General features: G+C 40.2%; 1 protein-coding gene across 1 annotated transcript; it reads right to left on the bottom strand.

Annotated features, from left to right (window-relative positions):
• Positions 1 to 593: 593 nt before the first annotated feature.
• On the bottom strand, positions 594 to 17,425 carry agpat2 (1-acylglycerol-3-phosphate O-acyltransferase 2 (lysophosphatidic acid acyltransferase, beta)). Its single transcript, XM_010742400.3, has 6 exons — positions 17,196 to 17,425; positions 10,042 to 10,175; positions 5,522 to 5,697; positions 5,149 to 5,244; positions 3,795 to 3,867; positions 594 to 3,688 (listed from the first exon to the last, which is right to left on the bottom strand). The coding sequence occupies exons 1-6, from the start codon at positions 17,369 to 17,371 to the stop codon at positions 3,531 to 3,533; spliced, it is 813 nt and encodes a 270-aa protein (XP_010740702.1). The 5' UTR covers positions 17,372 to 17,425; the 3' UTR covers positions 594 to 3,530.
• Between the last annotated feature and the right edge of the window lie 655 nt (positions 17,426 to 18,080).

Below are 18,080 nucleotides of genomic sequence, written 5' to 3'. Positions count from 1 at the left end.
CAAGACAAGCTTCAGCATTCAGCTAACACAACATTGGATGTCTCTCCTGCAGCATATATGTGCTGGAATCAGTGTGGGATCCTTTTCTGGAGGTAAAAGTATCAATACTGCATTGTGAAAGTACTGCATTTAAAGTTTTACTTGAGTAAAAGTACAAGTATTATCAGCAAAATATGTTTAAGTATCAAAAGTACAAGTCCATGTCATGCACGTACGATCATGTAAGCAAGGTTTTAATGTTAGCTGATCAAGGAGGAGTTCGATTTGAACCATTTTATACACTAACCATGTTCTGGATTATCTCAAATAACTTTTATTGACAGAAATCAACTTGTTGCAAAATGATAAATTAAGGGATCTCTGATTTAGAAAAAGAAATTGTTTTTTGTTTTAAGAGAATAAGATTTTAGGAGTCAATAATAGACACTTTTTTTTTTTTGCACCATGCAAAATATTAATCTGCAAATAAGTAATCAGATAGAATGAGCAGTGGAGGCATAAAGAGTAAAATATAAAGTAATAGTAGTATTTAATAGTAATAATAATAAATACTTAGTTACTTTTCACCACAGAGGAGGCGAAACCACTTAAGAAAAAAAAAAGAATGAATCTTTATTTATTCTTTTGCAAGGCATTCACGTTTAACCCAGAATAGGTGAAATCAAGAACACTACATCATCAATATTAACCAGATACTATAATGGGCGTCTATACCATGTGTGCATATTTACACACACACATACACACACACAGTAAGGGACCACACACATTCAAGGCTCTGCAGGGTGTCAGCTCTGTTTCTCGTATCCATCTAAAAGCTACCACCTATTACACTTTTAATAGCTTTGGTGAAAATCTGAGAAAACTTGGAAGTCCTTTTTTTTTTTTTTTCGTTTTTGTTTTAAATCTTTCCACCCAAACTCAGCATGAAAAGTGCTTTATTAAGGTTCACAATACTTTGAATCTTTTCCAATATCTTACACACGAGTTCATAAACTGCCCCTCCCCACCCCAAAAAAAACAAAAAAACAAAGCTCTTACAAAGCACACATTTGTATTACAAAATAACTGAGAGCTGAACAGAAAATAAATGGATTAAAACACTCCATTAGCAAAACGTGTATGGTATAATTCATATTTTGGAAGAAATCAATTTGGTAGAGCACTTTTATAACATTCAAACCACTTGCTGCAAAAAGGTAAAATCTGCTCTTAAAGATAAAAGTCAATAAATATATTCAACCTAAGAGAAAAAAATATACAGAATTTGATTCATTAGAGTTAGTAGGGGGCATGTATTCCATACTGGCCTTTTAAATATAAATGAAACCTTGACCATCACGTGTAACGAAGACGAGAGCCCAGCAGGTATCACTAAAGCTACTGTTGCGCTCAACTAGGAACAGCAGTGTACAGGCTTAGTACCAAACTATGGATAAATCCAGTCTCGAGATGATCTCCTCAGGTTTGTGTGCACAAGTCTAAATTTAAATTCTCAAATAAATACATTTTTTTCTAGATTTGATGCCAACCGTGTGCAAGACAACATCCCACTTTTAATACAAGAACTTCACAAAATAAAATAAGAGATGCTCGTGATGATGCCTGAATGCTGAAACACATTCTCAGATGTTTGTTTGATGGGCAAAAAAAAAAGCGGCAAAATGATTGAATTTCGCCAACAGTTCAAAAGGCAGTGGGGGCAACGTGAAATTTAAGACCCGGATGTAAACTAAAAAAAAAAGTTCAGTCAGTTCTATCTGGTTAGAGGTCGCCAGTACACATTACAAAACAAGTTGATCATCGAGCAATAACAACAACCAAATCAAACTTAAGGCCAAAAAAATTCCAACAACTTTTCAAATAATCTAATATTCTCCTACGTGGTTAAGCAATAACTGAATCAGAACTTCACAACTAAAACAATGTTATTCACTTTCATGTTAAAAAAATAATAATGAAGAAGGGGACAACCCTCAAACTTGTCTGAGATGTTAAACTTGAGTACGTTCGTCTGTAATTCACAAAGCTAAATCAGAGCAAATAAAGTCAGTCACAACTTTCTACCTTCCTCCTCGTAGCGAGAAAAGCCTTGCATCATTGGTACGAGGGAAATTACATCATTGGTAAAGTGACATCAGTCAACGGGTGACTGATTTAAGCAGGTCATAATGTGATATAATATAATAATAAATGGGCAATTACATTGGAAACTTCCCGAAAAAAACACTTTGTCATGGCACAGCGGGTAGCTTGCACTTTGGAGCTGTAACGCTAATAAACATTTGACATTGCACATTATGAATTCACCTTTTTTTCTTTTCTTTTTTTTGACACATCTTAAATAGGTTCACTTGTGAGTTTTTCATCCGAGGAGATTAAAAACAAAACAAAAAAAACAAAAAAACAAGAGATTATCAGATGTAGAAATAAATAGAAAACAAAAATACAGAATACAGCGAGAGAGGACACTTGCTGCTCGATGCGGCAATGCGCTAATCTTTTTGGAGAGACAAAACTGAAAGAATGCACATCAATGATACACCAACAATGCACGACATTGAAAACTGATCAGTCCGCTCAGGTCCCTTAAAAATCAGTACAGATGGGTGCCATTGTCACGCACTGTATCTTGTAACCTTGATTTCCTTTGCTTTCTGACATCGTGATTATGTCATGGAAGCTACTGGTCATTTGAGTTGAACAGCCAACGCGGATATTGAGTTGAAGTCGTAGCGACAGAACCAAAAAAAGGAGTCCACGGTTCGCCTCTCACCTCCACACAGTCCACCGCTTGTGGAGACTCCGCTCCCTTTGTCTTTTAGGCAAGACACTGGAATGCAGAAAGGGGGAGAAGATACTAAAGAGGAAAAGGAAGGAAGGAAGATGGGGTGCTTTGAATGTGTGTGTGCATGTATATATGTGTGTGTGCAAAAAGAATTAAAAAAGGCTGCGTGAGAGGAACCATGAATATCCACCGATGAGCAGAAAAGAGATGCCATGGTTTATCTGCTAAAAAGAAGGCAAACTGAAGTGAAAAGGAGAAGAAGGCCAAAAGAAAAAAAGTACAAAAACGGTCGTAAAGTAAGACAATAAGAAAGCCGGGCTTCCAAAGCCAGAGCAACAAAGCAACGATGAAGGTGGACAGAGCCATCCAAAAAAGGCATGCATGAAGAACAACACACATCCATACTGTTCGGCTTGCCGTCCGTCACTCCGCTCACGGCGTGCAGAGCAGCGCTGCTGCTGCTGCTGCTGGGTGCTGCTGCTGCAGACACAGTGAGGGTCGGGACTGACTGTGCTGTATGGGTCAGGCCAGAGGCGGACTTGGACCAGGCGTCAACTAGACAAGAAGAGATTTCATGACAGAGAGACCCTGTGTCATGTTGTTTCCTGGCCAGGTAATGGGACAACCTGGGGAGAGCGAGGGGAGGGGAGGGAGGAGGTTCTGGGGGAAAGGAACGGGCCTCAGACATGTGTGGGGGGGACGTAGGAGGAAAAAAAAAGGGGGTGGGAGTTATGGTAAATGTTCAGTGCCTCAACGGCCCGTTGCTCTGGGTTACGGAGTCAGAGATGCGCAAGAATGCAGAGCGCATCACGTTGAAGGATTTGTCGGAGAGGGATGATACGTCGTCTGTTGTCATCCCCTTCGTCTCGATCTTCGGAAGGATCTTCAATCGGATGGTCCCTGCGGAGGCGGAAACGACATCAGTGGCTTTATGCAGATACAGCAGACGCATGTCATGAAAAACAAGAAAAGAAAAAAAAAAAGAGGAAAAACGCAGTCAAGTTACCTGATTTGAACTGCTTTTCTTTCCGTAGGTAGAAGTTGCTGTAGGAGGAGAAAACGATGGGTATGATGGGAACCTGAAAAACAAGACAAGAAAAAAAAAAAACATTACCATCACCTCTTCATTTTCATATCTGACCCTCAAACATTTTCTGTCCAAGATGAGAAACAAACAGAAATGTTTGACCAAACCAACATCACATTCTCACATGCACACACATACATCAGCACTATTCTCCATCTCCTCCATTGCTGCTAATAGAGGCCGAGTTGCTCTCTCGAGGCCCCCCTCCGCTCCCCCCCACCCCCCCCAAGTGGACTCGCTGAGCCAAACGTGGCTCCCCCTGGGGGGCTGTCCTGCTTCCACTCAATCTAGCCGGGCTGGGTACAAATGGAAAAAAAAAAAAAAAAAGGCTGAGCAGGAGCAAACACAGAGAGATAGAAATAGTGTACGTTCGCACAGGAATAGTGTCGAGTGTAAAGCGAAAGCCAGCAGGGGGAAAAAAGCCAAAACACAGATTGTATTCTCCAGACCTCAAATTCGGGGCCACTATCACGCCAACGCAAACAAGACAACTCCAAATGTGAGTACGTCTGATTCCGACACTGTTTGTATATCACGCACGTAGTCTGGACTGTAGCCCCTACAGAAAATATGAATGTATCTGTTAATAAGAAGCAGCGGGGATTTATTTTTGTAGCCTGCTCAGCCCCTGTGCATATCTGAACCAAACTGATATTAATCTCCAGCAGCCCGGGGTGAACCAAGTTGCGGTTTTCTCGCCAGATCTCGTTCAGCAATAATGTTTTTTTAATTCATTCCACCTGTCGGACCCCCTCGAGTGTGTGCTAAGAAGCATCAGCTCAAAAAGAGAGACCTCCCACCTGCATGGGCACGGAGATAAAGCTCATAAATGTACACAGCTGAGCTGCCAGTTACGTCTGTGTATCAAAGTGCAAACGTGTCAACAGACCAAACTATTCGGACAATTTCAAAAGCATTCCTTCCTAATAGCCCTGACTGATTCAGTCCTGTCTGCGCATGCCGTCATCTCTGTAATGCATATGGTTAAATCATAATGTTGCCTGGTGCCATATAAGGTTGCTTAGCTCCCCCATGTGTCTAGAATCAGCACTTTGCTGGCAGCGTTACCCCTCTTTCTTTCCGGAGACAAAAGGTTGGCACAGGGCTCTAAGAAGACAGCCAATATCATCACAGCTCTGTCTGCCAGCAGGTTTAAGTGGATGGACAGGAGGAGGGTGCACACTACAGTACATGAGGTGTTCACATGTGTGTGTATATTTATATATAAGATACGATAGCTTGCAGTTAAGATCTCAGTATACAGCGTACTCACTTGTGCCTGCACTGCCAGGTGGAAAGCTCCTTTTTTGAAGGGCAGCAGGTCGCCCTTCTGGTTTCGCGTTCCCTCTGGGAACACCCACAGGCGGATCTGTGGAGGTCAAAGGACATGGTTTGAAATGCCGACTTAATCATCTGATGTCATCCCCAATGTGTCAAAAAACCAGAACAGATTAAATGCCAAAACAAAGAAAACCACAAATCAACTTCCTACGAGATACAATCCACCTTTAAAAAACAAAAAAAAGCATGAAGTACTAGTGCCCTCAGGGTTGTAAACACTGTAAAGCATTTTGATTAAACACAGAAACACAAACTTCCATCATTGTTGACAGAACTGTATCCTATGTCGACGAGAGTCAGGTTACCTGGTCGTCCAGCATGGTTTTGGCAGCGCCGGCCATGACGCTCTTGGCATCGCTCGTCTTCTTACGGTTGATAAAGACGATGCCACCCAGCCAGCAGATGAGACCAACTGTGCCGGCGTAGACCAGCTCCTTCTTGGCGATCATGGTGCAGCGGTCTGGCAAAATCTCCATCAGGCCTGAGAGAACAGAGGATTTTGACAATGTGTCATAAATGTGAATGTCAGATACTTACGAACTAAAATGTGTTCTGATAAAAGTAGCAGCAAAGGAAAGACATATTTTCAGGACTTTCATAAATAACAAAAGCAAATCTAGGAACGCTGTCAAATGGAGACAGAAAAAAAACATCAACTCCAAAGTTTGTCTTCTATCCACGTAGGAGTATAGCAGTAGTAATATCTCAAGTCATAATTTTAAAACTTGTTGATAATATAAGTCAAAACTTCATTGTAACTTTGGGAGTTTCTAAAGAAAATACACACGTACACTTTATCAAAAGATAAATGATATAAATCTGTCACATGAGCAGCATTTCTCCTTAAAAAGTTTGAGAAACCATTTTTCATAGGCCAGTTTGTCATCATGTAGCCTCTATTCTTAAAGCCAATTAATGTGAATTACGACCGGCTATCAATCCTGAATTACACAATAATTGGTTTGTTTTCTAGTGATTTATTTTTCTGAATTTAAAGCATCTTTCATAAAAAAAAAGAAAAAAAAAGAAAGAAAAACTCTGAGGGGGGCCGGGGTGTTAAAAGAAGTCCAACATATACAGTTTTAAAATGAATGACTGAATCCAGCTTCCATTGGATCCAGTTATGAACTTTGGCCTATTTCTCTGTGGCCTCATTGGGTATAAAGTCTGCTGATGTAATATGTGTGATGCTGGAAGAAAAACTTTACAGGTGGGAGTTATCTCCTTACATTATGAAATCAGACATGTTTGATTAACTTTTGCGCAAAAGCCAGCCGGTGCAGACAAAGGAAAAATGCTGAACGACAAAAAGAATAGATGCTTCTATCGGATCGTGAAAGACGGAGAAGACGTTGAGTAAAATTACATCAGGAAGAGAGTGCCTGAAACCCGGCACTCGCCGTGGAGGTGAGGGATCTCAGCTCCTTATCGTATCACATTGGCTCTTGGACGAGCAGCTATTAATGGCTGGGTGTAGCAGTTGGCATGGCAACTTGGACGCCAAATCAGACTCATGCTGAGTTTTTGTTTTCAGCTCTAATTAGATGCCTAGCTCTCCCTCTTGCTGTCACTACCCTGGCGTCGAGCCTTCCCTCTTCACTCACCGGCACTGAAACAGAAAAAATAAAAGAAACACTCTCTGTGAGGCACTGATGGAGAGAATACATACCTCTGTTAAATCAATCAACCCTCAGATTTAGTACCAAGAAGAATGAGACGATGCTAAAAACATGCCCACACGTGCAAAAGCATCAAGATAACGTAGACGAAACAAGAGCCAAGACATTTCAGTCTACACCGACTTTAAAATGGTATCCAAGTGAATGTACGATCAGCTTTTAATTCACAGTGGGTCCTTTGAGAGCAGGGATGTATGAATTTTTTATCGTATGTATCGATCAATTTGTTCTTCTATGTTCGTCTCCGGCAAATCAAAACATAATATGTTGAAATAATCTCTGCGGCCGCACGCTACTCCGCTGCAATTCACTCTCAGTTTTGTCAAAACACCCTTTGTCGCCACAAAGCCGGTATAATATTACATTTGTCCCAGTTTTAGCAAGACTATTGCCTAACCGACACTGGAATCTGTCTTAGCAACCAAAAACCACAGAAGGAAGCTCTTCCTGGAAGAAGGAGGAGCTTTAAAGTTTGGATTGTGGGTACACCTGACAGGCTTTGTTGTTGTTGTGTCTGTGCTGACTTTCTCTCACTGAGTGAGAAGATCTTTTAAGTCCTGGAAGGGTAGGAAAGGTGGCACCGATGATGTCTTCATCAGGCCCTGATTGTTTATTTGAGTCTGTTCCTGTACAGTTCTGTGGTTGGTCTAAACCAGACTGTGATTAAAGACCAATGTACACAGGATCTGGCTCCATGCCAGCTGCTGGAAACAGTCCCCTCTCTGTACAAATGCTACAATTTAATACAGCCAAATTCACACGATAGTTCATTTCCATATTTTTCTGTTCTCAGCCAACGGAACAAAATGTGAAATAGTTGCAGAGTTGCAGTGTGCGTGTGTAATCATGACATCAGACAGAGTTAAAATGAAAAACGTACAGGTTAATGACGACAGTAATCCTGTGAGACCGGCTATTGCTGACATTCAAAATGACTGATGACGAAGCTAATGAAGTGAATACAGCCAAAAACGTGTCCGCTACCACATTTAAAACAAACTACAAAAGAAGTATTTATGTTTGTAAAAACCACAAGATGTTATACAAGAGGCTGCTGAAGAACAGACGCTCTTCTGAAAAACGCTTCCAGTGGACAAGAGCACAGCCAGAACACAGGACGGATGCAGGAAGTAAACCCTGCTGGGCCTTTTTCTTTTTTTTTTTAGATGATGGACTGTAATCGTCACATCATCACCAAACTGTAAACTAGCTGAATTCATGAGGACATAGCCTGAGCTGGAGCAGAGCAGAGAGTAAAATACATTCAGGTCACCACATCGGTGGACAGTGAGAGGACGGTTTCCTGTGTCACAGTGTCAGTGAGCTCGTACGGGTCGGACGTCAGTGCTCTCAAAGCAGGTACAGTATTTCAGCGGGTCACAGCAGAGATGTTCTCCATTTAAAATCCTCCAGCATCATGATAAGGGAGCATAGACGTGCTCCAGTGTTTCCTCTATGGCCCACCAGGCCAACAAGATCCAGGCGATTTGCTTTAAACAGCGCCAAATATCCATTCTTTCAGAAATCTGTGCGACGCTGTTGAGAAACGTGACAACTTCTCCGTCGCTGCCAGAGAAACTCTTGGATGCGAGTACCCACTGCTATCAGAGTCCCTTTAAATTACTGCGGAGCGCGAGCGTATGGGAAGCGGGTGAGCTTACGTGACCATGGTGGCGCCTAAAAAAAAAAAAAACTGCAACGGAGACGTACAACCAAATATATTGACATTTTTCTACAAAACTCCAGAGCCAAGCAAGGAAACAATATCAAGCGGGACTTAAATTTCACGTTTCAACGTCCGGCAGAGCGATCATCGGCACGCGGCTGGAGAGAGGGGGCAAATAAAAACAGTGGAAAGATTGAGCGATGATCACAAGAAAGTCACAGCGTTTTGCAAAGCTGCTCATTAAAAAAAGAATCTGTGTTAAGTTTGAGCTCTTGTCAAGTGTGAATTTATACACCCTAGGTTTGAACTGTTAATGTGATTTCACTATGAACAGGGTTGAACTCACACGACTCGTGATTACTTTTGACAGCAATGGAAACCTTTCCCTTAATTTACGAATTTAAAAATAGACTAATTTTAACTTTTGGACCAGGCTGCATGAAGATTTCAATAAATGTGACTCCTGTGGCAAGATTTCCATCCAAGGAAAATTTTTACCAAACCAAAGAGGATAAAGAGCACTGTTCATGATGTGCTAAAGTTCATGAGTAACATTTATATCTATGCAATCCTCTCCCTGCGATCCCTTCGCATGTTATAAACAAAAACATGAACACCTGCTACGCCATCTGACCGAAGCTGTCGCTATGCCGTCACCCACGCCTTGTCTTATGTGGTCAGCAGGGTGTTGTAGCACCCTGCTCACACAAGCTTGAGGTGGGATAACACGGACCAGATTAAAACTCAGCCAACTTCAAAATCTTTGACTCTGTGATATCCAACAACATTCATTCACACATAAAAAGGCAGATTCGGCCTCCACCTGTTTCACAGATAGCTCTGAAAAGTATTAGGTTAGTTAGTATTAGTATCAGAAATCAGAAATCAGAAATGTTGCAGCTCAACCAACAGTACGCTTCTTTCATCTACTGCAGAGGGCCACTGCTCCTTCAACTAAAAATGTCCAGAAAGTGTGCGTCAGGGTAACATCACCTTCCCCAGTAAGTCTGATCTTATTTGAGTCGCAAAAGACGAGAGCTAAACCAAACTAACTAGAAAGGTCATTGCGCGTCCAGAAAATACTTAGATCAGTACCGAAAACAGCCGCATTTCCTCACTTCTCTACGTTTCAGCCTCACCTTTAAAATCACAAAAACAAGGATTTAATTAAGTGATTAAGAGATCAAGTGCAACGGAAATAGAATTAGTGAAAAAACACGATGAACATGAAGGATGTTCAGGATGTTCCAAGTGCTTCAGGATGACATCCACTTGAGATTTGATGGAAATCATTGAAATCTGAATGATGAAGTATATAAAGTATATTCACAGAATATAGTTCATAAATACAGCTATTGCTTTAATTTCAGATCCAAATGCATCACTCTGCAAATATGTGCATAGGTTTTATGTAAACTGAAAAGAGGAAGAACTGTATGTGTCATTTTCAACTTCAACTTAAAGGCAGTGCAGGACCCACCCAAAACATCCAGTGAGCTCTGGTGGTTGGAGATGATGACGTAGGGTCCTTCTGTCTGCAGATGCTCCCAGCCGCTCACTTCAAACCGAAGACCCAGGAAATACTTCACATGACGAACCATGAAGCGGATAATCCTGAGGGGAGAAAGGTTAATTACAGTCCTGAATAAGTGCAGGTTACCGTTCACAGTCACATGAGCACAGTATGTAGGCTGCGTGTTATTAACCAGAACCCTACATCCAAAAGGTTGGAGGTGGAATGTAAAAAGCCTGTTTAAGACCGAGGTATTATAGCGCAGTGTAAGAACGTCGGCTTAAATATGTAAAAATCAGACATTGCAAAGAGGTCTGCTACAATATAATGCCATTAGTGTTGTGTGTTTCTTGGTTGGTTAAATAATTGCCTGTAGAAAGTACAACGCTCCAGTAAGCTTTGAAAAAGAAAGTCCTGCCATCTGCCTGTCCGCAGGCAAAATAAACACAAAATCCAAAGCTATAATTTCACAATGTCATTGCATTTAGCTCTAACAGACATAGCTTTATAATGGAATATATTAAAGCTGCAGTCATTCATATTTCTTGGTCACTAGGGGGCAGAAAAAAGTGGACAAACACATAGAAACCGCTATTATTTCCAGTTTCTAAAATTGTTATTGGGGAGCAAATATTTATCTAGTTTTTATCTAGAAGTTATGAAGCAATATTAGCACCTATTTGTAGTAATCCAACTACTTGGCAACTACTTGTTTTCTTTGGGTCTCCATCAAGACCTGAAAAGTCTTTGGCCTGTTGCTGGATGTTCAACACCTCACCAGATAGTTGTTAGCTTTGACACTTTCAAGATCACACATCTTCATTTGATTTAATATTACTCAAAGACTGTGTTGTGGATTAAAGTAAATACTCCTGGTCCTGGCATAAAAAACACATTTTTTCACACTGACGTTTCCTGTTTATACCCGTTCTGTTCAGGGTTCATCTTCTGGGAAATATAAAACTCGACCTTTGTAGAGACGTAGATGATAACAGTGCTGAACTATGTTGAGACATATCCCAAGTGACCTCTGACTCTACTTGTTCGTTTCGACATGATTCTCAACAAAGTAGTTCCAGGATAAGATCTGTGAGAAGAATATGATCATGCAGGTTCACGTGCTTTTGCTTCAAGAACTGACCAACAATTCACATCCATGATATTTTATGTTTGGCCCCATCAACACCTTCAAAAGCCTGCCTGGCTTAATGAATAATTTCTCACCTCAGACAAGTATGGCTGCTAAATGTGTCTAACATATTCATATTTAATGTCCAGGGCAATTCAACACTACAATCAGCCATTTAACTCTCCGTTCCTTGCCATTATCTGATCATCGCTCGACTGGGACTAACCTCTTTACCTCTTGAAGACAAAAGATAGAAGTGTAGCAGCAGCTAAATTGAATTTGTACAGAACTGCTGTTAGATTTGCCCACTTGACAAAAACAGAAGTAAACTTTCAGGACAGCTGATGAGGAAGAGACATGAAGCAGCCCTGGCGAAGCTGGAAGGAAGATCCCACAGAGACAATATCTACATTAACAAGCTATCTGAAAAGGTGGAGGACAGCAATGCATTGGTTTTCGGTTTATCTTCATCCGTAGGCACAAAACCTATTCTCAGATTAGTGCCAGCCGTCAGAGATTACAGTAATAGAAAAGCCACACAATGGTTTCAAAACAAAGACTTTGTTAGGAGTTTTATTGAAGATAAAGACAGTCGGTGGATGACCCTCGGATCTTTCAGAGTACAAACAAAAGGATGCATGAGAGATAAATATTGCTTTTGCTTTTTAGACTAGGCAAAATGGCTGGTTCCCTCTGTTAAGAAGTTGTATTTCAAAATCATGAAGCTTGAAGGAATTACTATTTTACAGTTCTACAGTTTTTTAAATTGCCATACAACCCAGTAAGGACCCGACCAAGTGATTACAGATCACTGTCAATTCTTAAACACAGGAGCTGAAGTGTTTTCTTGGGTTTTTGGCTTCCCGTCGAGAAGATGCTTTGAAGTCGCCTCTCCCTGTATCAAACACTTTCAAATTACGTCCCAACTTCAAACACGTTCAGTTGTTACGTAAGGATCTTTCTGCAATGATAAATGCAACTGGTACAACATCTCCAAATCTCATTTTAGCTGTCAGGATTGTTCCTTAAGCTGTCGAAGGCAAGAAGTTAAAAAAATATATACAAAAAATATTTTAATCAAAATATTAAATCAAGGATGCAAATAAGCTATAAGTGATGAAATATCAATGCTAAAAGCAAGAACACACTAGAAATCAGCAAGCAGAGACTTGTATTAGTGATCATGTGAGCCATATCTGTCTGTCCAAATCTACTGATGTTTTTCTGGGAACAAGAATTTTCATATGCGAAGATTAAACCACATAGTTTTGAATATTTCCACACCGCAACACTCCAAAACTGGCTTCTGTTACACCGCCGACTTGAATGACCTTCCATGTGAGGGAAAACTACACTCTCCATCTTCGGTCTCAGCCAGAGACATCATCATTTCTAAAAAAAAATATAAAAAATACCTCATGTCGATTCCTCATCAGTGAATCATATCCTCTATCAAACTTCTTCCTCCTTTTCTTGTCCCAACATGTCTTACTTCAGAAAGAAATCCTACTAATCTCTTTGTAATTTAGGTTTACTGTTTCAGGCCTTTATGCTTGTTGTTATCTAAGAACCTACACCTTGCAACCTTGCACTAATCTGGAGGTGGAGCATGTGAAATACCTGGAAAGCTAAGCAGTGGATCAAACATTTTCCACTTTGGTGCACAACAATGAATGCCTACAATAATCAAACATTTCCAATATTCTGTTCCAAGAGTACGGGAATTAAGTGATCAAGCCTCTTGCTGTGTGCTCACTATAATCAAGGGATTGAAAACAACAAAGCCACTTACAAGTACATTATAATAGCCTTTATTTCACCCTGACGCCAGAGCTGATTAGTTTCTTTACCCGTTCACTTGAAGACGGAAAAACCAAAGAAAAGGAGCTGAAGTGCTGTAAAGGTTTGGTTTGAGTATGATCTGTCAAGCGTGATTGACGAATGAACTTGATGAGGCTATGCCAATTCAATTTCTGGAATATTCTGGAAAATAAACAAGCAGAATTCAAACTGTAATTTCGCTGATCTCTTACAACGAAGATCTAACGGGTGTCAAGTATGATACAGTAAGTACACGGTAGGTATACGCTGAACCGGATATAAGTTTACAGATTTGAAGGGACGTTTACAACAGGGACTTTGGGTTGGGGAAAGGGAATTACATCAACCTTGATTTCCCTTTTCAAATAAGGTAAGTACTTTAGACGACTTTGCTAAAAAGGTGATTAAGAATGGGTTTTTGTTTGCGATGCCCAGTGGAGCACGTAGCTAAAGCTGCGTTGACTGGAGTCCAAACAAATCAACATCTTAGCAGTTAAACCGGGAATAAGATGTTGTCATAACTGATCAGCATGATCCGAATTACAAAAATGAAATGACAAAATAAATTACCTCTTAAATCTGACATTGTGACTGGCATATTGAATGATTGAATGCATCAATGTTTTACAGTCTTCCTACCAACTTTTGGCGGGCTGAGTAATGATGAACCGGCATAGATATCTGCTGTTCCCTCCCATTCATGGTAATCAAAATCAAAGTGATTTTAATTACAGCATCAAACAGATGAAGCTCACCGTGTTATATAATAATCAAAGTCACAAGGAAGCTCCTGAACGCATCACTCGCTTTCATCATCTCGTGACTCTACCTAATGCAATCATCTCTAACTCGACGCCAAGCTTGTCTCGCAACATTTCATTCTCATTTGACTGGTATGCTGGTAAAACATCTTTAACCTTTAAACAGGAATACAGTCTTTGAGGTTATCTTTAACACGGCGGTACTGTGATAACACAACTCAAGTCTAGTGCAAGAGCAACTGGTTATGCAACGACTCTGACAGCGTTGCAGCAATTGTAAGATTGTTCAAGGGGAATGAGACGGCCTTGGTTGGGTTGTTTTTAATGGCCAGTCTTCTGAGCTTTTCCTCCGGTTCATTTCATATCAGTCTCTCTGTTCAAGTTCTCTCTGTATTTACAGAGCATAGTGACATTTAGACTTAGCTCTGACACAACCTGATAAAAAAGGTGAGCCTGACCGGTTATCCTTAAAAACAAATACTGCAAAAAACAAAGAAGAAAACAAGATATGGCTGCTAAAGACAATTCAAAGCGCTGTTCGAGACAGGGATGTGGTCACGGGATCAGGATGATCATTCAAAAAAGGCAAAGACGTGATTATGAGTAGATTAAACTCTGTAAGCTTTAAAAAGGGTCAGTCTTGAGTGACAACATACTGCTTAGTCAAACAGACAGAAACACTGGTTGCCTCCCACTGATGAGCCATTACACAGTAAGGAACCCGACCTGAAGCAATTGTGTGGGAGGAAACCAAGCCTCTGTCCTTTATCTGTTGTCATGAGAGCCGACCAGATAATCAAAGCCAAAAGTAGCCATTCACATTGAGTGACAGGTAAAACTGTGCGCCTGTACACACGACACTAACAATCAATTTCACACGATGATTGAACAAGACTTGAGTTCTATGGATGCTTTTGACTGTGGAGGCCTCTTCTAGCCTCGACATAGTTCACATTCAAGTCCTCTAAGTCAGCTGTGAAGCAAGCAGTCAACCCCCTAGAATTCAGGCCATTGTGTAACCCCCGTCCCGACAGCGAAACGCCTGTGACAGACTGCTCTGTCCTTCATGAATCACAGAGCTTTCTTTCTTTCTTCCGTAGCTAGCGTGTAAAAATGTGCATCCCAAAACTCTCTCTATTCACTCCCCCTTGTGCAAGGTCTGACCCTGATTTCAGTCGCTTTGTCACAGTCAACAGGTCCAGATAACCTTTGAGCTGACAGAACGGCACACTGGTGCAACATGACACCGCCACCGCGGCTAACGTGACTGCGAAACAGTTATTCCTAGTGCAAGCGAGGCAGCGAGGTCTGCTGTTGTAAGTGACGGCGCTGCTGTCAGATCAAGGCTAAGTTAGGACAGGGGATGGGCCTCATAACTGTTCAGTAACCCCTACTGTAATCTCGACATCTGGCATCCGTCTCTTTAAGGTTACTTTTGTAATATTATTTATATTATGGTCACTACTCTTGCAATAATATTATTATTTGTATCATGGTCACTTTCTTTGCAATATTTCTTACACTATGGTCACTTTACATTACAATACTCTTTATACATCATGCCACTTTTTATCCTCAGTACTTGTCTGTTTTGAAGGTTGATTGTTTTTCATGTTTATTGTGTAGGTTATAGATATTTCTGTCTGTTTATTGGTGGGGTTTTTTTGTGCCTTTTCTACTTTTTTCTCATTCTGTAATGTATGCTACACTTTCCTACACTTTTAACTGTTATTTATACATGTGTATATAGTGTGTATATATTGTTTAAAATACGATATTGTATAGGGTAAATTGTTAAAGTTTTGTTTTCTTACTATTGTTTTTCTTGCTCTCACTTACTGTTTGGGAGCTGCGGTAACAAAAACAATTTCCCTACAGGGATTAATAAAGTACTTCTGATTCGGATTCCTCTGCTGCTGTAACAGGTACATTTCCACATGGTGGGACGAATAAAGTATATCTGACCTAATCTAAATTAAAATGTTGTCAGTTCATACACCTGACTTTGAAATAAAGATGGTTTGATTCATTAACAGGTGGAAAGGTGAGGTAGTTTCAGCTGCAGCTCGAAGGTGGATTTACAAACTGTGTAACATCTCCCCATTCATTTTTCTATTTTATTTCATTCATACCTTGCAGTTATTTATATCATGGTCACTTACTTTTGTAATATTATTTAGATTATGGTCACTACTCTTGCAATATTATTATTTGTATCATGGTCACTTTCTTTGTAATACTCTTTTTTTATATATCATGCCGCTTTTTATCCTCAGTATTTGGTTGATTGTTTTTCGTGTTTATTGTGTAGGTTATAGATATTTCTGTCTGTTTATTGTGTTTTTTTGCCTTTTCTACTTTTTTCTAATTCTGTAGCGTGTGCTACATTTTCCTCTGGTGCTGTAACGAGTAAATTTCCAAGTGGTGTGATGAATAAAGTATAAGGTATAAACTATAGTAAGGTAATTACTGGAATCGCAGTCATCTGTGTCCAGCAATCCATCCTCTCCATATAGGTTAAACCACAACAACTTTGCTACACACTTAAAAAGCCGTACTATATTTCTATCCTAACAGGTATCGGTTGACCCTGACGGGGTGTGTGTGTGTGTGTGTGTTCAGGTATAAAATGACACATTTCCTCCTCCGGTGGTTCAGGTCAAGGGCTCATTCCTACAGAGGCAATATCTGCAAGTTAATGATCAATCCTTGACATGCATGTTAATTAATATAGGCGTTGGATACAGCACCAACTAAAAAAAGGGCCTCAAGATATGATTTAAACACCTCAGTCATTCTTCATAAAGATAGCATTTATTGCAGGGACTTTGGTGTGTGTGGGGCTTGCATATTTATAGTGTGCACACGTGTAACTTCTGTGTTAAATGAACATTTAATTCAAATTTAGTCCACAGAAATAGCACGATAGCTCTGTGATATAGCCTGCTTAAGTCATGTAACTTAGCTGATTTGTGAGGAGGAAAGGGGGGAAAAGGGGGAAAGTTAGCAGACATTCCTATAGGAAATATAATAAAACATAATTGCCACTATCTATGGGTGGCATTGTTTTGCGGAAACAAAGTCTTGTGGTTGTGCTGAAGCGAGTTAAACGTTAATGTTAGCATTCCTGTTTTGGAGCTAGCACGTTAGCATGTGTGATTTTTTTTAAAAAATGTATCATGTGTTTATGTTTTGTTTCCTTTTTTTGTTTGGTGGCTGATAGAGTATAAATCCAGCCTAAACGTCACAGTGTTGTTGTGTTAACACGACCCCTAAAAAAAAAAAAAAAAAGCTACGATACAAACAGGGATTAGCACGGCACGGCTAAGCTAAAAAGCTGTCAGCGACGTTTATTATGCAAAAGCAAAAAACAAAACATAAAAACATAAATAAATATAAAAAAAACTCACCTCATGTTTTCAACATCTCTGCCTCCGCTCTTCAGTATGCACAGAGGGATGGTGATCAGAGCCAAGCACATCATCCAGGCGACGTAAAAGCACTTTTTGAAATAGAAAACAAACGTGCTGCTGGTCCACATCAGGAGTGGGATCAGCAGCAGCGGTATCATCCATAGCACATCCATAACGCGAAACCCCAGCAAAGCAGGAAAAACTCACACAAAACACAACAGAAAAAAAAAAATTCAAACAAAAAAAAAAAAAAAAAAAAAAAAGAAGAAGAAGAGGGAAAACCGCTGCTACGATGCAAGAGAGAGAGGAAGCAGCCTGACAAACATCACACAGTTACAAGTACAACCTCCACCCCCAGCTTCGGCCGATGGCAATGCTCGTCTCCGGCTGCCCCCACAAAATGAACATATGTATGCAACGCTGCTCATCTGTTGCTAAATAAATGGCATCATGAGGTGGAGTCTAGTCGTCATCGCTTGTGTTTTTTTTTTTTTTTCTCTCTCTCTTCTATTTCCGGTGGCTGGACCACTATATCTGATGTCACACAGCAACAACACACATTCAGTGTCATTATGTGTTTATTATAAAGCCCTGTTTGAGATTAGATTAAAAAAATTACCTATCAGAAATCATTTTTATTCACAACTCTTAAGTTTTGTGTTGTCAAACATCCGAATTTGAGTTAGTTATAATAATAATAATCTCTCCACAGTGTTATCCTCTATGAGACCAGTTTGAGATCTGATTACAGAGCAACACGTGTGATTGGATTAGCAGTGACCACTATATCTGATGTCACAGAGACAACAACAGCCCTAACAATTCAGTCATTATGATTAGATCAAAAACATACCTGTCAAAGTATTAATAGAAATCCTTCTT

This window comes from Larimichthys crocea, chromosome IX (assembly GCF_000972845.2).
Source record: "Larimichthys crocea isolate SSNF chromosome IX, L_crocea_2.0, whole genome shotgun sequence".
NCBI classification, from domain to species: Eukaryota; Metazoa; Chordata; class Actinopteri; family Sciaenidae; genus Larimichthys; species Larimichthys crocea.
The sequence above is the reverse complement of the archived record's forward strand: the minus strand, read 5'-3'. Positions and strand labels throughout refer to the sequence as shown.

What these genes read in the sequence shown, in the direction of transcription:
- agpat2 (XM_010742400.3), bottom strand. Translation starts at nt 17,371, where the DNA reads ATGGATGTGCTATGGATGATACCGCTGCTGCTGATCCCACTCCTGATG. An exon ending in AGAGATGTTGAAAACATGAG is followed by an intron (nt 10,176 to 17,195) that starts GTGAGTTTTTTT and finishes TTCTCCCCTCAG; the next exon opens with GATTATCCGCTTCATGGTTC. An exon ending in AAACCATGCTGGACGACCAG is followed by an intron (nt 5,245 to 5,521) that starts GTAACCTGACTC and finishes TGACCTCCACAG; the next exon opens with ATCCGCCTGTGGGTGTTCCC.